Raw genomic sequence first — 25,711 nt, forward strand, 5'->3', positions numbered from 1 at the left:
CAAACTGAAGGCCAAGGCACATATTGGTCAAGTGAGTACATCCATGGCGTGCCTCCAGGGACCAACGCCATAGGTGAAACAAGCAATCATGCGACTGTAACCTGAGCAAGGCTGTGAGCTTACCGCATCAGTTAACCAAACACAAGCTCAGTGCCATTCTGCCAGAACAGAGTCAATCTGAGCCTGTTGTATCTAAGCTGGGGAACAGTGATGCCCCAGAGAGGTGGTCTCAGTGATGCTCCATCAGTAGGCAATGGCACAGCTGGAGAAATGCCAAGTTTGGATCCACACCGTATGTGAATTTTGCTAAACATGAAATATTAAGCAAGAAAAATTTGAAGATCTAGAAAATTCTGCCTGCACCGCTCTTCCCCCCCATCCTGGGAGAAGCCAGGAGCAGCAGTCAGCCCTTTGCAGATGACTGGTGCCACCTGTGCTCTGCACCAGCTGCTCAGGCAGAGTCCACACTGTACTCCCTCCACGCACATCCATTACTATGAGGAGGCAAAGAGGGCCACTCAAAACACCAAAACTACAGCCAGACCCACGCTGAGTTACTGGTCCAGTTCATCACTCTTCTTCTGTGCGTGACTGGGCTCAGCATCATTGGTCTTGAACCAAAAACAAGAGAGAAAGTAATAGAAAAGCAAGAGTGGAGCAGTGAAAACTTCAGAGAGGCAGAGTTGTCCTGGGCTTGCTTAGTGTGTTTTATAAACTAATTATTAGTTTCTTGATATTAATTGCTTAGGGAAAAAAACCCCATAACTGTATGTTGAACTGATCCTATGCAAGCTTACTGTAAAATAATCATGCTGGTGAGCTGCTTTTACCAAGCTGACAAAAGAAAAGGAAAAAAAAGAAAGAAAGAAAAGAGAAAAGCAGATACTTATCTTGCAAGGGAAGAAAGCAACACCCCAGACAGGAGATCCTGTTGGTCTGTGCTAGATCTCCTCTGCTGCTGGTTGTCTTAGCTTAACGGAAAGGCAGTAACTGTCCCAGACCCTGTTCTCCCCACTGCGACTAGCACAGACTTCACACCAGGGAGGTGTTGAACAGGTCAGGGTCAGGATGGGAGAGGGAAGATTGGCACGGTTCATGGCGAGACATTCACAGCAAGCACCAATTACTGGGCAATGAGACACAAACAGGTTGCTCAAGGACTCACTGGTAAAAGGGAAGGTACTTTATAATTCTTGACATAGGTCAGGGCAAGTGCTTTAATTTAGCTTGTCAAATAAATCACCTGGTCACCTATTTCCACAATCCACACAAGAGCAGTCATAACCTTATACATTCAAAGTGCTCCCTCCCAACATGAAAATTATAGCATCCGGCTTAAAAACCAAGAAAAACACCACCTCTGTCTCAGATTCACATCAAAGAGGAAGAGCAGAGGGGCTGGAGAAAGCAGCCCAGGACCGCCCTGCTAGTCACTAATCCATTTATCATAACATCAAGTGTAAGAGTCCCTGAAGCACAACGTAACATAGCGTTTACAGGAGTAAACAAGAAGGCATCCAGGTCACGTAATAGGTTGTAAAGTCAAAGTTTCCAGACTATTTGATTCCAGAAGCATATTAAGAGCTGCAAAGGCAGTGTCTTGAAAGACAGGACATACGTGCTTTATCTGTGTAATTTTAATTTGGCCCCCAGTGCACCTTAACCACACGTGAGGTGGGATTCAGACATCCTGTTGCATTTGCCGAAGTGGGATTTACAGGCAAGGGAATCACGAGTGCCAGAAATGAGTGACAAAGTCTGCTTTTCCAACATTATCGCAGCAGCACAGACTTTCAGCTGATAGACATTTAGACTGAAAAGTTCCCTAGACTCTCGGGTGTCCAAGCATGTTCTGACAGCTCTTGACCCAAACAGCTGCAGCCAAGGACCCAGGGTGTCTATCCTGGCACATACAGAAGATCTCACTGGGACTCAGCAAAGCCCTCAGTACCTCAGAGTAGAGATATAGGTGATGGAAACCTCACCTACCTCAACTTCAGTGCTTAGCTTCTAGCACCCGGACTGCTGCAGGGCCCATTTCAGGGCCACTGTGCCACCAGAAAGGCAACTGGACCAAGATCAGATGTTTCTACACAGAGGTTATTAGAGAGCTAGAAATGACGATACATGCCCGTGAAAGCCTGGCTTTTACCGAGGATGCAGATGAGCACACATCCAGGCAGCTTCACAGGAGGAAGGCAATGGGAGGAATACAGTTACCGCTTGCGTGAGCAATACAGGACTTCTCTCCCCAGATGCTCCAGAGCTTTTCAAAGCCCTCATCTAAGTACAGACTTATGTCCAGCCAGTCTGGAGGCTCTGTCATGCGGATACAGCACAAGCCTGGATCCTTCTGGACAGAAATTACATATATTCAGAGAGATACCACCATGTTCTTGGCTGTGATATGCAACAAGATGGAGACAGCAAAGGAGATGAAATCTGTTGCACGTGGCAGAAATTCACAAGATTGACTGTGCCACAGCTAGATGGCACAAAGGACAGGAGAGATACCCACATTGCATGGGACGAGGGCTGGGGCAAACCTGTAAAGCAGACCCTGAAGCAAAAGAGGAACCAGTGGAGGCAGTTTTACATTGAAGATTGCTATGGGTGCACTTATTTGCATGAGAAAGTCCAGAAGATCAGTATTTGACACAGTCACAAGGACAGCAAAGGCACCAGGAACACATCCGGGGGCTGCAGCAGACAGAAAATCGAGGCCACCACATACACAGGGCAGTGATGAGGGCAAAGGATGACCACCACCCACACCAACAACACAGCCTGGCTCGGAGCTGGAGCCTTCTAGGCATCCTCTCAATGCGGTTTTTAAATTGGCTTTTCCTAGGAGGGGTAAGCCAGGGACCAACAACCCTAATATGAAAGCCAACCCTCTCTAGCACAGCAGAATGGCTTTGTTCAGCCAAAAATTAGGTCACCTTCAGCTTTACAGAGAGCTTAGTCTTCAGATGGACGTTAAGCAAGGTTTCCTTCATACCACTCTCCCTGTTCCATCCCCTGCATGAGCCCCAGCATGTTACTGAGATGGGACCCTGCCCTGCCCCCTGCCAGCCGCTATCACAGCAGTACAAAGTACTGAAATCATGCTCCTCACAGAAAGAAGGAAGCTGAGAGGAAGGGTTGGAGAGGGCTTCCAGCAGGCTGGGGATCTGTTGCAGGATGTGAAATGCATCTCATCCAAGAGCTTCCCAACACCAAAAGGAGAAGGCGCCCTCCCCATCACCCTCATGCACTCCCCACCTGCACTGGGTGCCAGCCCTCAGGCATCAGACCAGCCTGCCATCTCAACTCACCAGCCCCCTAGAAAGCACACACAGCAAAATAAAACCCATGAATAATGCCAGTAGCTTTCTTCTGGGGGTCTGATGTGCCAAAGCTCAGCGTAGAGACTCAGGTTTCACACAGGCAGTTTACTTGCACCACCAATTTAAAATGGGAAGAGCCAATCTGCCTTGGTTTGGCAGGTGAACTCCTTGCCAGGAGGCTCAGAGGTGCTCTGCCGTGTTGTGATGCCCCAAGCCGCTGTACGAGTCCCAAGACATGCTCTGGCCAGCGCTGCAGGCTGCACAAGCCCTCACACTGCTCCTCAGCCTGCCTGAAACTGATAGTAATAATAATGAACTGCTGAGCCTGAACTCCAGCCACCAGGTGCCAGAAACAGGACAGTTTCAGGCTGCTGCAAGATAGTCAATTCTGACAAAGGTTTCCTCTCCCCATCCCCCCAAATCCACTGCCCCAGTGGGGAAGAGAGGGGAAGTGAGAGCAATAAAGAAAACAAGGGGGAAAAAAAAAACTAAACAAAAAAAACTTTGTGTGGTTCATACAATCGGCTTTGAAGATTCTTTTCTATACCTTCTCAAGAGTTTAATCAAAGTATGTTTACTGGGTTTCTCACAGCAAAATGAATCACTTCAGTTACCATGACAGCACTGCTCGAAGCAGCACAATCATGCCCCAGCCAGCCTGGTTCATCTGACGCTCCCGCATTTTCTTTCTGCCCTCCAGAAGGGGAAATGCATGGCTCTCCACTCAAAAACGCCTCTTGCTGCTCTGGTGCAGCGGGAGCAGGACACAGCCAGGGCTCCCTGAGGAGTTCCTGGCTCCAAGATGCTGCACAGGCACCTGGACCATGCTCCAAACAACCCTGAGCTGCAGTCTAATGAACCAAAGTGTAATCAACACTCAGAGGTTATTTAGATTTGCTGGTTCAATGTTAAATATTCATGTAAAAGAGCAAAAGCATGCGGAGTGCAAATGTCTGCACAGTTCCAAGCTGAGAGGCCACATTTACATTTTAATAGTGGAAAATTACAAAGCAAACTGGAGAAGGCGCATAGCATCTCCCCTCATGCAGCACATTATGCCCAGGCTTCTCTCCCATGCAGGAGAGAGAGAGTACTCCAAGAGACCTTCCAGGGATTTTTTTTTCTAGGAATGAAAACTAAAGGAAAAGGATGAAGTGATGAGGCAGACCAGAACCTCTCAGCTCCAAAGAGGGAGCTGCCCCTCCTCACTCCTTCACCTGAACATAGGTGTCTCACCTCGTCCTGTCCAGTGCCAGCCCTTCACAGCTGGAAACAGATTTTACTCTGCATTTGTAAAACTTAAACTGAAACCACTAAAAATACATGTTAATTAAACTTGCTAGTTTTCCCCTACAAGGAATTCTCAAATGTGCTAGCAATTCACCTGCGAGTGGTACTCTGGAATGAGATTTTCAGCCTTTCTCTTCAGATAAAATCCATCAGTCTGATGCATCTCCACACTGGAAATTTTTTCCTTGAGAAAGTTTGGTGCCATTTTCATTCCTCTGTTTCACCTTGTCAGTACATTGAGGGTCCTGCTTGGACTGTCAGGCCATTGCTAAACTCCCCAGAGGAAATCCCAACTGCTCAGACCTGTTACAGGTGGCACGCAATTAAATTAACAATTATGGTAACAGAAAATCAGAACAATCTAACAAGTGTTTCTGAATTGCCTTTGAAAATAATTCCCATACATACCTCTGTACTGGCAAAAAAATAAACCCAAGACCAAAATGGAGTGTTTGAAACTTCCCCCACAACTCCAAGGATAGCAGTAACTGATGCTTGTTCAGTTATGTACATTCAAATTAGCAGGTCGAAAGCTTCTGCAGCAAGGTTCAAAAAAATTTGCAATACAGCTGAGTCGCTGGCCTGTATTTGTAATACTCCTTCAAAAGCTCTGGAGATGGGGAGGCAGCTTTGAAAAGGTCAGTGGGATGATTCTGATAAACGTACAGAGCTTAGCTTCATATCATTTCTAGGAAAAGCTTGGAAAAACTGAAACAGGACACTTATCAATTAATAAAAAGGAACGAGAATTTAATTTATATCAGCCAGGACAGCGTTAAGAGCTCCAATCTCACTGACAAAAATACCTGCTGACATCACAAGCTTCGGTGAAACTGTTGACTCTACAATACTCTGATTACATGCTACCGCCAGACAAGTTACCAGAGCACATTTTAACAGACATACTAATTAATTGTTAATAGAGAATGATGGGTGGGACTACTTCCAATACTACCCAGTAAGTCAGTTCTTGGTATAGTAGTATTTATACTTCTGTCTTTATCAATGACTTAGGAAAACATACAGATCATTAGCAATAAAAGTATAGGTGATGCAATGACTGGTGCAATGACGTTGGCTAAATGTCATTGGTGAAAGAAGGTAGATTTAGATTGGACATAAGTAAGACATTTTTTACAATGAAGGTGGTGAGACACTGGCAGAGGTTGCCCAGAGAAGCTGTGGCTGCCCCATCCCTGCAAGTGTTCCAGGCCAGGTTGGACAGGGCTTGGAGCAACCTGGTCTAGTGGAAGCTGTCCCTGCCCCTGGCAGGGGGTTAGAACTAGATGATATTTAAGGTCCCTTCCAACCCAAAACATTCTGTGATTCTACAACATACAAGAAAAGGTATCAACACAATGTTATCTCAGGCCTTTGTTAAGACAGGATCATCTCAACACGCTTCATCACAGCCTGATGCAAGATGAAGCATCTGGGAAACACAGAGGGAGGTTGTACAACATAGGATTGTTCCTTGAAAAGTAGCAATACTGAAACAAGCCCATGAGTCCTGCACAAACCACCTGAGGACAGGCCCCAGGAAAAATGCAGCGAGCAGAACAGCTAACATAATCAACAGATACATCAACCCCTGAAAAAGGGTAGCATCATCTGTTCTTACATAAGGTTATTATGGAAAAATGCATCTAAATTCAGCCTACGTTTCTAAAAATAATGTTAAAAACCAAAAAGTGTTCAAAACAAAGCCATGCAATAGTTCAGAAGCTGGTCAACCTGACCTATTTTAAGAAAATAACGGAACAGAAGCTATTCATGGCTTGCCAAGATGACCGTCAGTCATATTTGTATACTGGGAAAGAGTTCTTACCCAGAAGTTTGCATAGATTTGTGCAAGCATTGCTGTTTTCATCACAAGATGACAACAGTGGTAATTCTGGTCTTCAAACTTTATTGTTCGGTCAGTAGCTTTTTGAGGAATTTTTCAAACTCACAATGAAGAAATAGATTTCTTTGTGAAGTCACCCTTGCACAGGCCTATGGTCACTGGTAGACCGACGGCATCCCCTGCAGAAGGGGTGGCGAAGACCTTTCAGAGAGATGAACACAGGAGTATCATCTTGGGGTCAGGCTCACAGCAACACGCACAGGTTCCCAGGCCAGTCCTGGGTGAAAACCAAGGATCAACAACTGCCAGCACTTCACTGTGCAGAAACAAATCTCCCTGTGAGGTGCAGATGTCTGAGCACCATCATGAGGCACAAGTGTCCCTTCCTTTTCAGAGGGGAAACCACAGCATGAGGAGCTGCTGTTCTCAGCTACATGCCTACTATACAAATAAACTCTACAATTTGAGGGTACCAGCCCAGAATTTAACTCCATTTCCAAACAAGTACTGCCACCAAACACAACTCAGCTCAGTCTTCCCAGCCAGAAGTGATTTTCTGCAGAATACCTATGTTCTATGGCCATTCTATGACTTCTGCTGTAGAACATCCCTAGCCTGGACCATGTGCCAAGAAGAGTATGGAACCTATCTCTACCCTGCTGTAATCAAAAACCATGTTCTGGCAGGACCCAGGAGCTGTTCCAGTTGTCCCATCATATTTTACTGTATTTTCTGCAGAGAACCATAACCATTCTTAGGAACTGCTGGACTGGTGAGACCAAGGACTCCTGTAGCTTAATATTCTAAATAATTTAATTATTATTCTAAATTAATAATAGTGAGCAAAAAAAGTCTTTGTGGAAGCTATGTAAGAAAGAAGGGCACACAGAAAATGATCATACTCCATCTTACCACTTCACCACTGCAGGCATACAAATTTCCAACTATCTTTATAAATAGAGTAAGCTGAACAAGAACCACCACATTTGTTATGCATTCCAGAAATGGGATGCAGACAAAAAGAAATAAAGCTTTCCATCATACAAGAATTCATCTATGGTTTCCATACAAAGTTTTTCAACATCTACTTCATTTAGCACTTTCCTTCTTCTGAACTTCTCTGAGAATGGATCAAGGGAAAAGGTTTGAAAGGAAGAAATGTCACAACCTCTACTTCTGCTTATCACAGACGTCTATCTGAGATGCTCTATGCCATTCTACAGCATAGCTCCATGAAAAAATTCTCTCTGAGCTTGGTAGTAATTAGAAACAGTATTCAAACACAGGATACCATCACTAGAATACAGAAAGCAAAGCAGGCATCATTATGCCACTGTAGAAATCCCCATCTCGGAAAAAACATAGTAGAGCCATAAGAGGTTCAGACCAGGGCAACACGGATGGTCAAAGATCTGTTTATAGCATCATGTTTCCCTCATAAAAGGAAAAATGTTTCACCAACAGTGAATATTATTAACAAGTTATTGGATCTTGGCACCAAGTGATATCAAGTCACAGTGTCCTAAGGAAGCCAAATGCTTTCTTTTAAATCCTTTGGGGTAGATTTCTCCTCTTTACAGGGGAGAATCAGTAGCACTGGAAGATCTTAAATTTTTAACTTGCTGGGGTGATCCCAGACAGGTCCCACAGACAGTTTCTGACAGATAGCTTCACAGCACGCAGACATACCTAGACAGGCTTTGGATAAGAAGGGCACCTGAAGGACAAGGAGACACTGATCTTGGGTTGGGTCCAGGACACCCTCACTAATGAGAAGTAACTTATTCTCTGGTTTGAGCTATAACACGTCATAAAGCTGAAATTTCTCAGCAACAACTGACAATTCAGCGCCCAAAGTCTCATGTAAACTTCCTAGCATGTCATGCTCTAAATTAACTCCCTGGCATCAGCTCCCAATGGAGAAGGAACTAGGGAACAGGGCCACTTATGTGCTGCTTACCATCTTGGTAACAGTAAGCATGGGATGGATACCTCATGAGGAGTTACGTGACTGGGTCATTTTCTGACCTTTGCTGTGTCCAACCTGTGTCTTCATGTGCCCAAATACCTCGAAAAAATCCACCCCAAAGCAGCAGGAGAGAGGAAGGTTCTGCCAGCAACGCTGCCCATCCAGAGCTAACAGTACGCCAGGGCTGGAGGATCGCAAGTAGACACAGGCCAAGAGAATAACACATCCCAAAAGCAAGAACCACTGTGGGGTCACTCAAGAATGAGTTACTCCCCACCCCTGCGTACACACAGGAGGAAAACAAGTGTTGTTATGGTGCGCTTCAGTTTGGCAAACAACTGTTGGTGATCTTATACAGAGCTGCAGATTATCATTCTCCAACAAAAAAGGTATTCCACATAATATGGGGTAACTGGTTTGGGCCTTGTTATGACTGATAATTTATTAATTCCTTTGACTTGAAGTTGGTGGTTGCTTAGTGACCATGAATCATGACCTGACTATATTTGGCGTAAGAAAAGGGAAGACAGCCTCAGCCAGTCTTACATACATTTAACGCTTAAGGCTAATTTCTCACTATTGGACAAATGTTATATTATTCCTCCAGGTCCACTTTCATGTAGGGAGAGAAAATACAAATGAAAATAGGGAGTTTTTAAAATATTAGCAAACAATGGAAAAGTTATAAAACCACAATTACGAAATAAACCAACTGTGGTTAAATGCCTACTTGGATAAGAGTGGCAAAATGAAGACATCAATTTGTACTAGAGAATCTATTTATTCTGTAATTATGGAAAGTAACTGAAATCAATATGAAGTTACAATACACTCAAAATTGGTAAGGGGAGCTAAAAACAATGAAGAAAAATAAGTGGTTTGCAGAGTGGAGGAAACACCAAAAAAAGCTTCCGGGTTGTTTCGTAGATGCAGAAGTATATTCTAAAAGAAGCAGGAAGAGGTATTTGTGTCAACATGATGACAAAGCAGAGAGAGCTATTAATTAGCTGAAACAAATATTTTAAATTTGCAGGCTAAGAAAACTTACCAAAAAGATGGATCATGAAAATTACTGAGCAGCTGGCACAGGATCCAACTGATAAAAAACCCAATGTGTAGTTAACACCACTGCAAATGTTTTAATGAAAAACAGGTGATGTTTTTAAACATCTGATTTTATTGAGTGGAATTAGACATTTGACTGATAAATGCTGATGTGGATTTAAGACTTGAATGCCAATGGGACAAGCAAATGGATGGGCCGGGAGGATGGCAAAGGCACTCCAGAGAGGCCCCAAGGTTCAGACACCATCCCATTTGCCTTGTTTCCCATCGGCCAGCTCCTGGTGCTCCTGTTGAGCATGCAGCTTTTTTTGACTGCCAACTCCAGGGGCTGTGCTGGGAAGTAGACATAAGGCTCAGGATCAGCTTGGCATGAGCTCTCCTTTTACAGCCCCTGCAGAGCAACTCAAGGTTGCTAGAGTAGGTGGCCTACATGTTTCCCCAAGGCATTACCAGTAAACGTGCTTAACTGGGAACATCTCCAAATCCACCTGGAGTGGTTGGAGACAAGGCTCTGCAGCCATGCCCTAGGAGACCCTCCTGCTGCTTAGGAGGAAGGTCAGGGCTGTCTTTGCTGCTCCAGAGAAACCATTCCCATACGAGCAGCAGCAGAAGCTGCACTGTCCAACAAGCACCGGAGTATGCCACAGAGGGTCTGTGGTGGCATTGATAAGTCCTGAGGATCCAAACCCTCAGGTCCAACCAAGAAAACAAAGCACAGCAGTTACCATTCATGGCATTCTCTGTCTGCAGCTCCGCAAAATATGAGGATAAGGAAAAAACCAGAAAAGATGGAACAGCCCAATTCCACACTCTCTACAAATGTTTTCTTCTTGTAAGAACATGTTGTCCCTCCCCAGATTCGCTGCCTTCCACTCGGACCTTCTTTGACCCCAGTGCTGGTGGCTGTCATGAAATAAGCAGCTCTTGGTCTCTGCAGTGACTGAAGGGATGGAGACCCATGGACAAAGAACCACAGTGAAGCCTGCATGGGAAATCCTGCAACCCACCATTCACACTGGGCGTCCTGCTTCAAACTGTTGACCCTGGCTAGATCCATGGGCTGTCAGCAGATGGAGCACATCGTGTGTTTTTCTGGAACACAGTTTCTGAGTTATTTTCACTGAAAGAAATTCAGTTTGCACCCTCTGGGCTTGTTCTAAATTGTAGGACAAAGCACAGCACGTGGGGACAGCCAGCTCCACCTCAGAAATGCTCAGGATCCAGGCAGAAACACTGAAGGAGGCACTAAGAGCCTGAAAGCACAACTGCATGCTAAGGGCTGTCCTGCAGAACAGAGCAAAAGCTACTGCTTACCATCCCTCCTCCCAGCCTTAACACAGCAGGTCCTCTCTAAATATTTCTGATGGTGTGGGCCACAAATTCTTGTCTCACAGCCAGACAAGTGCAGCCTAATATCGGGAACTTGAGAAGATTTCCCCAAGAGCTATCATTTACAGTGCTGCCCTATCCTGCCCTTTCCTACCAGATTCTCGCTTTCAGGATTTCTTGAACTGTTCCCATAGAACTGTCAGAGAAAAAGCCAGACCCTTCTTCATCCCAGGTAATGCCAGTCCAGTCAGACACTTGCACTTCTCAATTTTTAATGAACTTCAAAAAACAATTTCTCCTTGCTCGGGAGGTTCGCTGCCAGTTCCCTTGACCCCAGGTGGATACCATCTGGACCTGCTGGTTTGCCTGGGATTAGTTTGCAACTGTTACCTGACCTATTTTATATAAACAGCCATATCTAAAACATGAACAATTCATTCTACCTGACATGTTTTCATGCCCTTTTTCCTTACACTTTTGTAATAAAAATAATTGAGCCAATCACAGATTTAGATTCAACCATAGAAGAATTTAGGCAGGAAGGGACCTTTGGAGGGCATCTAGTCCAAAACCCCTCTCACAGCAATAACATTTACTTTCCTCTTGAATTAATAGGGTGGCTTTCTTGTGAGCACTGTTCACTGACACAGTTATAAGGAATTCTCAGGCTTTTTCTCATGTCCTTTTTGACTTTTATATCTTCCCACAAATTCTCAGCAGCTGTTTATAACTATCAGTGATAGCTAGTTAAGAAAAGAAGTGATGAAGGATGTCAGGGCCCAGGTTTCTAGATTCACAGCCACTTCCAAGAATCAAGCTCAATACTTCCTGGTTGTTTCAAACTCCTCAAGTCTTTTTTTCAGCTGCTGACCCAATGACTCTGTACCTTCTGTGGATGCACACATGCTGATAATTAACCCTTTGCACTGGTTCCTCCATTGCTTTAGAGAGTTCTGGACCAATAAACTTCTCAGAATAATTCAAGAGAACTCAATAAGTGTTGATTTCATACCTGACCTAAAACTGTTTTGCAAGGCATCTATCACATGATAATATCTACACCGTAGGAGGACAGAAGAGATGCTGCAGGAGAAAGGCTGACCAGAAAACCCAAAAATAGTCCTCCATAAAGAAGCAAGTACAACAAGAATGGCTGCTACTTTGCTTCTTTTACTTATATGAGCTTCAGTGTGGGGCAGCTCCATAACCATCATCACTGCTAAGACAGAGGATGTCTCCTCTTTGCACCAAGTCCAGCTAACAGCCTTGGCAGGAGAGGATCTCTAGTATGAAATGGCCTCAAGGATGCAAAGAAAAAGGTAAGGGCTTTTACAGAAGAGCTTTTCAGAGCTACTGCAGACTGACAGTTTGGCTAATTCTTTCGTTTGGCATTCTCAGCAGTCATAAGCAAACATTGGACTGAATAAAGAGACTGGATAGTGATGGCCCCAGGAGGAAAGCAGATCTGTCCTTCCACTCCCAAGACCCAAATCCGCCTGCAATCTGCAGCTTCCACCGGCCACTGCAGGCAGCACCAGGAAACCATCATTAACACACCCACACTAACCTAGCCCTGCACTCTACAGCATGATTAAAAAGGGAGAAAAGGGGGAAGAAGAAAGATCAAACTCACCAACATCGGACTCTTTGTGGGTTTTGATGATTTCAGCCAATTCAAAATTTCCTGCAATGATGGCCACCTGAAAAGAGAGGGAGGGAAGACAGTTGAGCAGCTCCGAACAGCACCGACCCTGTGTTCACTTGCACGGATCACGCCATATGGACTAATAACAGCTGCTTTCTGTGGGGGATGCAAAGCCAACGATTGTTCTGCCTCAGCTCACCCAGTCAGTAACCCCGAGGTGAAAACACGCTCTCAGCACCGCAGGGAGAGCGTATGTCGATGGCTTGTGCAACAAGAGAGTGGCAAATAACTCGCAGGTCACTGTTCCCCTCTCCTCAAGAGCCTGGTGGCGATACACCTAACAGCTGCTAGGAATTAATCTTAGGTCTTGCAGATACTGATAAGATGTTCTCCAGCCTGAAGCTTTTCAGTGAATCCTAGTTAGATGACAAAAGGCAACTTACCAACAACTGAGCTCCCTGCACATCTCACCTGAACGGTCTGCAGGATTAACTCGTGCTCGCTCCAGGCTGCACTGGCCAAGGAACCACTTCCACTCAGAAAGCTGCAGCAGCAGCTTGCCCCAGTAAAGCCACGCCACGGCACTTTAGACCAACATTAAACATTGCTTTGCCCACCACCCATCCTGTAGTTTCTCTCCACAGGAAAAGCTTTGAAGAACTCAAAGGAACAAAGAAAGCTGAGAAGCTGAACATGGGTCTGCCAGCAAAACAGCCAAAACTGGTCTGGTCTTACTCCAGGAACTGCTTCCACAGATGCCTATGTCCTGGGGAACTGCAGAACACCAGCAGACTACACAAAGGTAGGTTAGTAAATGAGTAAGAGGAGAGAGACTGAAGTCCTGCTCTCCTGGAGCAAGACTTCAACCAGTAGACCAGCGACATCTCTTGAACTCTGTTGATTTCTTACATATTTGGGGAAGAAAAACCATGTCACAGCTAGTAAAGCAGAACAATCCACTGTTTTCAGAACAAGGTGAAAGACTATTCTTTTAACATGTGAAAGAACCACACTGAGATAGGTAGTAGTACAGGATATCCATCACCAGTACTCAGGAAAATAAACTGGAAGAACTGTTCTGGACTGAACTGCTTGAGACCCATGTTTGAAGCCCCCCGTGAACTGCAGCCACCTCTGCCCTTCCCACCCCTCCCAGCACACCCAGTCCCCCCAGTCACTGCTGAGCTTCTCAGGATGGTGCCCTCACTCAGCAGCACCTGCAGCTGATTTGCAAATGAGAAGCAACTCGATCAAGTTGATTCTGCATGAAAACAAAGTACTGCTGCTCAGAACACGAAAACATATGTAAGATCGGCTGAGGCAGAGCTGCAGGTTTTGCCTGTCCATGCTGGGACCATCACACATCCCTTTTCTTTATAAGTTAGGGTTGATATTCAAGACAAATATTTGATCAGGCAGGCAGCAGGAACCAAACCCTCCCAGCCACTGACAAAGTCAAGAGCAACACTAGCAGCTCCAGCTGTTAAACGTTTCCCTGCCCTCCTACAAGAACAGCTTTTAGAAATATGAGGTTCATTTGCATTTTACCACTAACTTGTGACGAAGAGATATATTTAACTTGGTGACTCAGTACAGCATGCACAGCTCTCTACTATGAGCCTTTATCAGCAGAAATAGTCTTACTATCCTCAGCTCAACAATGTTTATGTGATTTTTTTTCATTTACTGAAGCCCAGAATTTGTGCTCCACCTCCTCAGCCGGAGCTGGAAGCAATCAGTGATGGCTAGAAGAAAGGAAACCTTCTTTCTGCATTCAGGAAATTAGGCCACAGTAGCACAGAAAAATCGAACAAGAATCTCTGTTTTTCCCCAAGCTCACTTCAAATGGCGATCTTTCTCTGTCTCTCCTTATATATACGTTTATAAGGTCTGCTCTCCTAAAGGTCACAGTCTTTGAGCAGGCAAAGAAAGCTTTTGTATAGAAGAGCAAATGACCTGAATTTGGAGGCATTTAAAAGCAAAAATAACCAAACTGAAAAATAAAAAGACTGGAAAGGAGAATTTAGAAAAAAAGAATTTGAACTTCAAAGTTCCTCAAACAAACAATTAATGTACGGTCCACTGTCTCTGTGAAAAATCCAAATTCAAAGTACAAATTATGAGTCTTATTAGATGCATATCTCAGGAATAATTCCTAAAATGTATGGCGAATGCACGGACTGCACCAGGAGCAGGTCCTGCTATTATACGCACGCCGGGTGTCCCTCCTGGCCTGGCTGCTGGAGGTGGGGGTCTCCCACTGCTGCGCCCACCATGCACGGGAGGTCCCAGTGCCAGGACAGCCAGCGCTGCAGGCAACAGAAGCTCCCTCTCTCCCTGCCTTGGAAATGTTACGACTTCCAGCAAAGGCGAGAAGAAACACACTGGATAAATCTGTTAAGAATATAATCTCACATAAATCCCTAGGATGGGAGAAGAGCCCTGCTGGGTATGTTTCTCAATCCAACTTGTAAAAGCAAAGGAGATGACAGGCTTTCATGCATTGCACTGTTGCCTCAGCTGGTGCTTCCCAGCACACCGGCTTCCCCAGCTATGAAACCACCATCAGCATTCCTGTGCCCTCCTGCTCGCTCCTGCCTCAGCACCACGTTGCTGCGTGCAGTTCTGCTGATGAAACTATTCAAGAGACCGCATGATAGGCCATATCAGTGCACGCCTCTAAGTTAAAAGCAACAGATTTCTGGGGACAAGTAAACAAGAAAAGGAAGTCTCAAGGATGGAAACTCCAGAAAACAGTTTATCTTTTATATATATATATTTCACAGCTAGCAATTTCAGTGCTTGTACACCAAAGCAGAAGGAATTGGTGACTATCAGAAAAAATAATCTGACTTCCTCACAGAAGCCTTATTTCAAGCAATAAGCCAGATGTTCCACATAGGAATGCCATCTTAACATCACAGCCAAGTTACTTATCCTGGTGCTGTCACAGAGACAGCAGATGTTGTGCAAAGGGCATTTCTCATCGTGTCTTGCCCTGATGCTATGAATGCAGATTCCGTCCTTCTGCAAGCCACAGGCTGAACAACGGAAACCTGCATTCCAGCTGCACAAGACATACAATCATATTATGGCTCTGGCACAGGGTTATTTTCTGAAATGCTGTAACACCTTGAGTCATTCCATAGCATGAGATCAAAGTGACAACGCTCTTTAGCAGCAATTTGCCTATTTTTATCTTTTTAGGCAAACTCAGTGGTTTCTAAAAGAAGGCGGGACATCTGAACAGGCTGTGCAGCACGTAATGTCATTGTACATATAAGGTCTTAAAAGTTAACAGCAGAAACCAGCAAGATCGTTTAAATATTCCTGGTAAGAGTCACAGCTCTGAGATTTAACCCAGGTTCTGTGGGTAACAGTACTGTGCCAACATCCCTTAAAAAAAAGTCCACTACACTGCATGAAACCATGAAAGGGTGACCCTCGTGGTGACACAGGCTGGCACCAAGCTTGGGCAACAACCGATGAGGATTCACCATGAACGCAGCAACATTGTGCCAAGGCGCAATAGTACAGAGGGGCCACCTGCAAACTGCTGCTGCGCAGCAGTGAAAGCAGCATCATATCAGCTAACCACTAACCCAGCTCTCAGACCACACCAGGGGTGTCCAGTCTTTACAGAAGAGAAACCAAAGGAACTCATTTCCACGTTGTCAAGGTCATTGGCACAGCTGACCAGGGTGCTGCCTCCTTGCTCCACCTAGCACAGGTTTCTCACAGAGGTATGCAATCACTCATGTGCCACCAAACATAAATAGAAGATGCACAGAGACTGGTTAAACAACTTTAAACCATGGCATTTAACTGGGGTTTCATCCTAGGCCTACTTTAATAATAATACTTATTTTTTCTTGTTCTGAATTGTCACTGTATATTCATATTAAAGGATCTGTTGTCTCTTTGCACTGATTTGAGACAAATGATGGAGAGCGAAGATGGATCTTGGAAGGATGTATTTTACTATGGGAAGACATTGTGTCTTTCAGCTCCAAAAGGTATCCCAAAGCGGTAGGGTGCTCGGACAAGCTTACATTACATGAAGAACTGATCCACTAAGAGCAGGAGCAGAGAGGCAGCACCTCCAGGCTCCCTAGCAAACTGGAAAGAAGCCCTGCAGACCAAGGCCCATGGCCTCTCTATGCCTGCTGTTGTCAGCCCATGTCCTCCACATGCTGCAGATGTGGATCTGCAGATGCCCAGGGCAGGGAAACCACCTCCAGGAGATACCACAGCTTCCCCCCACCAGCCCCAGGCAGGCAGCCCTCTTTGGCAGAGTTAACAAACCAGGCAGCTGCTGGCACTGCACAGGCACTGCGTGAGTCCCAGCCAGCAGTCCCACTCAGACTGTCCTGTGGGACATGACGGGAACTCCAGATCCCACTCCTGCAGTTTTTCTGAAGAAGGAAGAACTACAGCACAAAGAGATATGAAATCTATTTTGATGATCCTGCTGCCATGGCCAGGATCTCAGTCTTCCCATGGAGGGAGGGCTCAGGTAGGAATATCTCCAGGGATAAGAGTCTTGGCCAACCTGCGATGTGGTATTTTACACAGGAAAGGTGAAGAATATCTATCCTGAAGGTTAAAAAAAATACGGAGTCATTTTCCTGGCACAACAACAGTATGACAATGGGTACAATCACCTTGAACTTGTCCTCACAAGTCCGGACACTGCTATTTCTACCATTAGCTGCTCTTTGGTCCCTAAAATATCCACGGTAAAGCACCTGAATAGATGCCAAAGTGGCTCTGAAAATGGGGGTATGTTCACATATTTTCATACCTGAAAAAGTACACACCTCCACCACTGGAACCTCTAGCCTGAGAAGTGAAAGACACTTCCCAAATCAAACCCGCCTCCTTGTTGTTTGCTCCATACCAAAGCACATCATGTTCTCAGAAGTATTTCTCAGTTGCAGACTGCAACAATTAGAGAAGTGCAGACCTTCACTGTTATTATCCTACACGTGCAAAAAGCATCCGGAGCAGAGAGGGCAATGAGATGCAAAGGCAGGAGCAGAGCCATGAGGAAGGCAGGTGCGATGCAGCAGTGGCTCCAGGAGATGATGGGACGAGAAGGAAGCAATCGCCAGCAGTGCTGCTGGGCAAGAATGGAGCAGACCTTCTGTGGAAGAGGAGTGTAAAAGGTCTTATTAGGTAGGGTGCAGGCAGCCAGTTTAGTGTCACAACACATTCAAGCTACTCAGCTCTCCTCAGAAGCATCTGTCAATATGCCAGATTATTGTCAATTATTCCTGTATCACTTTACACAAGACTTCTCAAATTATTGAGGCTTTCCATTGTTGATTATTTCCTACCTCTCCATTACCCCAGATAATGGAGAGCAAAATGATTCTTTTTGATCATCACACTTTATTTAATCAGGTAGCACTGCTCTAAGTCTGGACTTTTATCAAAGTTGCCTACCTTTACTTGGCCAGGCAGACTCCAAACATGTTCTATATTTGTTCTAGATTTCCAGAAATCTGGCAGTCCTACTAGGTCAATCCTACTGTTCACATATGGCAGCTCCATCTGGGCTGCCATATGAGCAGAAACTCTAGATACATTCACGGCAACGTGTGCTGCCATTACATTGCACAGATGCAGCTAGTCTGATGCTTTCAGGGAGCGTCAGTGGGGTCAGTCACTCTCTGACTACGATGTAGACCCAACACTTACTGGAAGCAGCAGACAGACCTCCTGTGCACGAGCTACACAGCTGATCTGGGACAAATGCATCTCAGATGCCCTCTATGCCTGCAAACCACGCATGCCATCTGTACGCAGTGGACCCAATACTTCCTGGAAACACCCAACTTGCAGTTGATGGGCTATACAGCAAATGATGATTTATTTTTTCCTACGCAGCAAGCCCTTGATTTAGAAGAGGCACTTCAGCCAGGCAGCTAGGCTAACATTCTGGCACTAAGCCTACAAGGAGTATCTGGAAATGGTCTGCATCAGGCAATGGGTAACTGTAAACATATACGAGAAACAAAAAATGTCCAAAGGTGCAACCATTCGGCTCTAGGCTAAAGAGGGACAGAGAAATTTCTCAGTATTTTCAGAAGACGCACATGGAGCTACTGGAATAACATGAAGATTCTCCTAATGAGATGCATCACAAAACTATCCTAAAGAGAGGCAGATGATGTTGTGATCTCCTCCATCAAAGGGAACAGGCACTTTCTGAACTCTGAGTGCTTCTGGGAAGCAGGAACAAACCTTAGGGCACCTCAGAGCCATTATGTTCAGGAAGCCTTTGAGCTGGAGGAGGAGATGTGACCTCCACACTCCGAGGAGTGAGTCTCACTGACTTTTCCAGCTGGGCTGATAACCATCAGTACAGGCTATAAGGAGAAGAGTGCTGAATTATCCAAGAAATACTGGTACAAGTACCACCAGCAGCCTTGGCACAGAGGTGTCACCCCCTGCACACCCTACTATGACTGTTGCAGGCCATGGCAGCAATGTGCTGGGCAGCCACGCAGGCTGACAAGTGTGATGTCCTGGAGGTCACAATTTCCATTAATTTGTTGTGCTGTGAAAGGCTCTGGAAATGAGCTTCAGCTTCCTGCAGAGACCAAAGGTGGGTTGGTAGCATCTCCTGAAAGTTCAGGAAAAGATTCTGCAAGGGAAGAATGACAGATTTGGCCAGAGCCAGGATAGCATCTGCCCAGAAACCTCCCAGGGCCACAAAGCATGCCTTAAAAAAATCAGATCAAAGTTACTTGTCACAGAAAGCTGAATGCAAGGTCCATGTGTGGTCAGCACCTGGGAAAAAAAGAGTACCTCAGACACAGGAGAGAGGGGAGACATCTCAGGATATTTCTTCTCTGCCTTGTTCAGATGGAGTCATGAGAAATGGTGCTACCTAGGGCAGGCAGAACAGGGTAAAGAGGACAGGCCAGTCCTCTTGGGAAGAGTGGGTCAGTTTTGGTCTCTGGTCCAGCCAGCACTGAAAGACGCTCTCAAGGGACTGGACAGTATGTAGATATGTATCCAGCATGGTTCTCACCACCAGAATTAGAGATGGGTCCGACAGACCTTCCGAGAGCTACCAGACTCAGCCTGAAAGATGGGGAGATGGAGTGCTTCCTGTACAAAGCAGAGACTTTTGTGTAACATCTGTAACTGGAGTGAAACTGCTGCAGGTCAGGGAAGATTTCAAGTCAGCAACATCATCTGGATAATCGAAGCTGAGATGGCATCTGACTCAGAATTAGATCAGTCTCACACTGAAAACTGGAGGAGGAGTGGGAGGGAACCAGGAGGCCAGAAACCTGATCAATTTTTACGAGACAAACTTCAAGTGAAAAGAGAGAGAAAACAAATCAAATAAAATTAGGATAAGAAGCCTTGAGAGAGTAGGTAAATAAAAGAAAAAAAAAAACAAACAGAAATTCATCAGGCAAATGAAAGCTGCTCTTTAGTAAACAGGCTGCCCTGTGCCTGGAGTACCGCACAGGCACATACCTCTGGATGCCTGCAAAGGCAGGAGAGGGGGACATGCATCCCTGCGCAGGGTGGTAAGGCTGGGACACTTCTCATTCAGCACAGGCACTCACTCTGTGAGCGTGCCCACGCTCAGCCTCTTGCAAAAAACAACCTCCAGCCTGTTACACGATGACAGAAAATCATTCATAGCCAGATAATCTTCTCATGGTCTGCAGTCTTTTAGTCCAGCAACAGGAAGCCCAGAGTTCAACTATATTGTAATTGATAAAAGCAGCTAAATAAACCAGTAATCTACCAGGAGAAAACATTTTAAATCTATCACAAAGAAGAAAAGGCACAGGTCTGTCCTTGGTCCATCATGGACACAGATGATGCAACTGCGGACAGCCATGTGGAAAGAGGCAAGAAGGCAGGTGCCTAGTAGGAATGGAGGAATGCATCCTTCCCAGATGATGAGGCCCACGGAGCAGAAACCTCCCAGCTATAACAAAGGAAGATGGCAGGCAGCATTTGCTAAATATAATTAATATTCAAACAGTTAAGTCCTGGTAAGTTATAGAAAGTCTTGAAAAAAGGAATGGAGGAACTTCGCATACACATTAAGATACTGGGTCTTGGAAAACTGGAGAAATTCCAGGCAACAGGAGGACTATCAGTGTTCTTAAACACTTCAAATTATGAAAAGCGTTGACCTCAGAAACCATGGGCCGAGGCACCTGGCATCAGTCCCAAGAAAGGGCTATACTCTAGATTAAAGTGGAAGCACTTCTAGGAAAAAACCATGCTCTATCATTTCCCTAATTTCTTTATGAAAACTGAACTCCTGGTTTTTTTTCCTTTCCTCTTTTCCTCTGCTTTCTTTCCTGGTTCTTTTTCTACCAAGAAGCCAGAACTTGTCTTCATATTTTCAGTTATCGTTATTCATACCTTTTCCCCTCTCGTTGCTTCACAGTTCCTTCTTTTTCCCCTATCTAGGTTGATATTCTTATTGCTTTCATTCCTTACTGCACCTTCTTCTCATCTCATTAGCTTTCTTGCTATTCAAAATATTTTCAAAAGTATCACAATATTTTATAAGTAATATAGCCTAAGAGGCATTACCTATACTAATAATACCTAGTTAGCTTTGTAAAATCTTCACAGAGGCCACGTATGGTACATTAAGAACACTGATGCATATTTAGCATTTAGAATGCTTTTCTGAAATATTTTCTCCTGCATACCTTATGCCAGTTTTGACACCATAGACTCTGATTAGATTTTATTATTGTTTTACTGATGATTCCCCTAGTTTGGGGAAAGTAAACCAAAAGCATAATACAGAGTTTGATTGACAAGTTTATGAGTCTGGCTGACAGAAGCAGCAATGTCTGATATCAGAAAGATGAAATCCAGTACAATCTAGTACAAGCTGTTACAACTGGAATGGAGAAATCAAATACATCAATACAAGGTAAAGAATATCCACAGGTAGGCGTTGTAAAGCAGAAAATGTGTGATAACAGCCGTAACCCCAAACTGAACACAAGCCAAGAAAATGGTGACATTGCATAAAGAGAAATTTAATTTTAGGAGGTATTAACAAGATGATGAGGATCCACCTGGACTGATATGCCGAGTTTGGGGACAAAAAACAGTTGGAAAAGGCTTTGGAAACCTCAGCCACTGAGGAAAGACTGACAGAAGTAGGTTTGCTCACCTCAAATCTTAAAAGTATTAAAAAAAGTTGGTGATCAATTATCCTACCAGTCCACTGCTGGAAGAAGAAATATGCTTACTGTGCAAAAAAATATCATTAAACCCTAGGAACAAATTTCTGATTTTCTCAGCACAGAGGAGCACTGAGAAAAATCTACTTTGACTGAACATAGAGTTTGACAAAACATTTCCAGGGCTGATTACCTGCTCAAACTCGGTAGAAAAAGTGGTATCTTGACCTCCATTCAAGATGTTTCTGCCCAGAAATATACAACACATTTACCTTTCTCCATGACAGTATATCTAGATTGCATCCAGAAGAGATAGAAAGATATGTGTGTGTGTGTGTATAATTTATCATGTATCATTTATCTTGCTCAAAACGTATTTGTTAATGTAGAAATAGCATCAAGCAGGACATTACTCAATGGTATTGCTCAGGTTCTTGGTCTAAACCAACCGTGTGCTAGCAATGACCACCTAGACTAAGGTATCGATGCTGAGGGTAAAACTGAAAGTGCACGAAGTCTGGTGGGACAGCAGGGTACTGCTGCAGCAGAACATGAGCCCAAGGGCAGCCAAGGTGTGGAAAGGGCACAGCACACCGCTGCAGGAGGTGAAACAGTCTCAGAAAGCTGGCATGCAAAGCAGGGAAAAACTTCAGCATAAACTCTCAGAACAACTACTGTAGCCATAAAGACTGATTGAAAGTATCAATTAGAAATACGTGGGAATTCGGTGATGAACTCTGTATGTGGCAGTAGGACCTGCGCAAATGTACTAGGTCACTCCTAGAGCCAAGGTTGAGACAAACAGAGGAACAGAGGAAGATTCACTCGATGGACACAAAAGTGATCCAGTAGCTGTAAAAGCCTTTAAAATGTGAAAGTTAAAGGAGATCAAACTATTCTACTTCTCAGTGGAGGCGAGATGATCACTGTGCATAGGTGCTAAGGTATGGGGAAGAAATCTAACTGCAAGGCTTTCCAATTACTACAACACACACAAGAGCTAACAACAGGCTGATTAAATTAGGCAGAGCAACACTGAGGTAAAAGATGACTTCCAGCAGCAGGGGTAATTAGACAGCTTAAGAGGAGAGGTGGCAGACCCCACCACATGTATGCGAGGAGCACAGAGCCCACAGAGCCATGTGTCGCAGCCCTGGGACTGGGGAGGATGGGGTTGCCTGCACCCCACATTGGTATTTCCAGCCCTGAATCAAGACCAAGTTTGCACTACAGAGGGTTGATGACTTTTTATTTCCAGGAGGAAGAGGAGGAGGTCACTTTACCTACAGTTCCCAACAGACTTAAAGAGAAATGACAATTTAAAAAAAAAAAAAAAAGAGATGTCACCCATAACAAGCAATGCTTGTTATGTATTTGGCACATCAGAAAAGCTGAGCACTGCAGATGCAACACCTCTTCTGTATCTGGGAAAGCAAGCAAGGTGATGAGAACAGTCACTGAGCACCCCAAAAGGTGTTGAGCCCAGCTCAGCTCCACAGTCAAGCCCAGAAGTGCCCATCTTACCTGTGGAAACAGTGGTCACTCTAAAAGTAGCAAATGGGCACTGCAGTCACGAATAGTTTATTTTTGTTGCAAACTACGCTTTTAAAATCTGGATTATGAGCAAGTTTTTAATTAATCTGAATAAGAAAGGTTAGAAGAAGCTGGGTTACTATATTACCTAATCATTAAGCACAACAAAAAGCCTAAGCACAGATAGTAGATTTCTCTGAGGTCCCAAACTTCAATCCACTGTAATGTTAAAAGTTAACAAACATACTTTTAAATATTAAGAAAAATGTTTTCCCACTCAGATAGCAAATGCATTAAGTTTGTGGAAAATGTGCTGTGATTTTAATACATAACAGGTTGGATAACCACTCCAGCGTCAACAGGAACTCCACACCTCCATAAATTATTTTTATTTCTACTATAGTAGAGCTTGAACGCAAAATCAGTAGGCTCTGCACACAGTTACAAAAACCTGCAACCCTTACAATCCAAATGTTTGACAAGAGAGAACAGATGGGGGAGGACAAGGTTACTGTTGTAGCGATGACAAGAAAAATATGGAGCTTATTAATAAAAATAATGCTATAGACGTTCTCACATCAGCTAAAATTTTTGGCATTAGTTAGGACTAAATCCTTAAAACATGGCAAACAGCAGCTGTTGTTTCTGTGCTTTACACATGTTGAGGAACAAAGGCAGCTAACTAGCAAGAGCTTACAGCTAAGCTAACTAAACTGTACAATATCAACTAGCTTTACCACTTCCTTCCAAGTATTCTTTAACACTGAACCCTTATAAACTACTTAAGAATTAAATTTATTAATTTATATGACATCACAAGATATGATGTCATTAAGAAATTAGAAATCCAGACGCTGTCAGCTAAAATTTAATTTAAATTAGGAAAAATCACAGTTAACTGAAGACATTCTTTAACAAAATCACTCCATTTGAGAATATTCTGTTGCCTGGGCAACATGACTACAAATTGCAGAGTTCAGACCATGATGCCTATTTTAAACCAACAAGATACAAATCTTTGAAGAAAATACATCTAACAACCTGTTTGTATTGTACCAAAAAGCTGATACAAATGGTATGTTAAGATAACATCAAAGTGTAAAACTCTAAAGATTTAAGAAGGACCATTCAAAGTGTTATAAGGCCCAATTATATACATGGCAGATGCAGTAGAGGTGAAGGAAGGTCAAGGTGCAAAACAGGGATACAACAAGCAAGGTGTGCAAAGAGCAAGGGAGCCACAGGAACACACATTACAACGCGCTCTCACCGGGAGCCGGTTGAGCGCTTTGGCACAGCCGGAGAGCTTTAGCACCACAAACGCCGGAGGGTTTGCTGTCTTTTGGCTTGAGCTTTTTACTCCACCATTGGCTGTGATCATGCAGTAAATACCATTAAATCAGCAGATCAGTTGCGCCTTGTAAAAGTGGCACATACAGCATTTGGGGCAGTATCTGCCTTTGTGCCCAGTTCTGAAAACGGTTTATGAATCGCCTTTATTTTTTGACAAAGTGCCAGAGATCTGCAGACCATGAGCTGAGCCACGCTGCCAAAGACCTGCTAGGAACAATCTCAGGCATTAGTGCTGAACTCTGATCATCTGTGACGGTTCTCAGATGCCTGGAAGAGAAGGGAAGTTACAACCAGCTTTAAATATGCAGCACTGGGAGAGGAACATTGCACTCTAGACCAGGCAGCTTAATTTTATGGTCTGGAAAAAAGCTGGCCAAAGCAGATCATTTGTAAACGGAGATGACCAAACAACAGCAAGCTGTAAAGAGCAAACCAGATTTAAGGGATCCAAGTTACTTCTAGGAGAGGGTAGCAGGCCAGGCTTTGTGAAGAGCGAAGAAACTGAAGATACCACATAGCTGTCTTCTGCAAAATTCTGACAGCCTTATGTGACAGTCTCAGAAACAACAAATTCAATCTAGCTGAAACTCCTGCCAAGTTATGAAAAACTGATTAGAAAACTAATTCATGACTAACTGTCAGACTAAAAATGTATGCTAAATGAATTTTACAGGACCCTACCCCAGGTTCAGTAGTACTCAATTTTTCCATTAGCCACCTGGATGATGGAGTGCAGAAAACGCTTATTAAATTCTTAGATGAGACTAAACTGAAAGAAGACGCAAAGTCATTAGAGGATTAGAATTGAAATAATTGTTGAAAACTCAGGAAATAGGCGGGAGTGGGAAGATGTGGTCAATTGAGACAAAAATATCGAGTTTATGTACAGGGATTACAGAAGACGGAGCCAACCTCTTCTCCGAGGCATACAAGGAGCAAGAGTCAATGGGCACAAGGTGTAATGGGACAAACTGGGCATAACGAAAAGGCTCTTCAGCAGAGGAACGGCCGAGTATGGGAACAAGCTCCAAGGCTGGAGTGCTCCAGGCATGGGGACTTCCCACACCTGGCTGAGCAATGCCCCCAGCACCCTCAGCAGCCATGGGGCCAGCCCATCTGAGCAGGAGGAGAGACACCCCTGGGTCTCCCCAGCCCCAATGG

The 25,711-nt window shown here is 44.4% G+C and overlaps 1 protein-coding gene across 10 annotated transcripts in view; it reads right to left on the minus strand.

Annotated features, from left to right (window-relative positions):
• SHANK3 (SH3 and multiple ankyrin repeat domains 3) overlaps positions 1–25,711 on the minus strand; it is a 369,257-nt gene that overhangs the window by 238,560 nt on the left and 104,986 nt on the right. For all 10 annotated transcript variants that reach the window (XR_008732337.1, XM_055710964.1, XM_055710961.1 and 7 more), the window contains one exon: positions 12,462–12,528. Coding sequence is in view for 9 of the 10 variants with exons in the window: in XM_055710964.1 (XP_055566939.1) it covers positions 12,462–12,528 (67 nt within the window). In the remaining variant the exon portion in view is untranslated. The remainder of the gene's footprint in view (positions 1–12,461; positions 12,529–25,711) is intronic.

Source organism: Falco cherrug, chromosome 5, assembly GCF_023634085.1.
Source record: "Falco cherrug isolate bFalChe1 chromosome 5, bFalChe1.pri, whole genome shotgun sequence".
NCBI lineage: Eukaryota > Metazoa > Chordata > Aves > Falconiformes > Falconidae > Falco > Falco cherrug.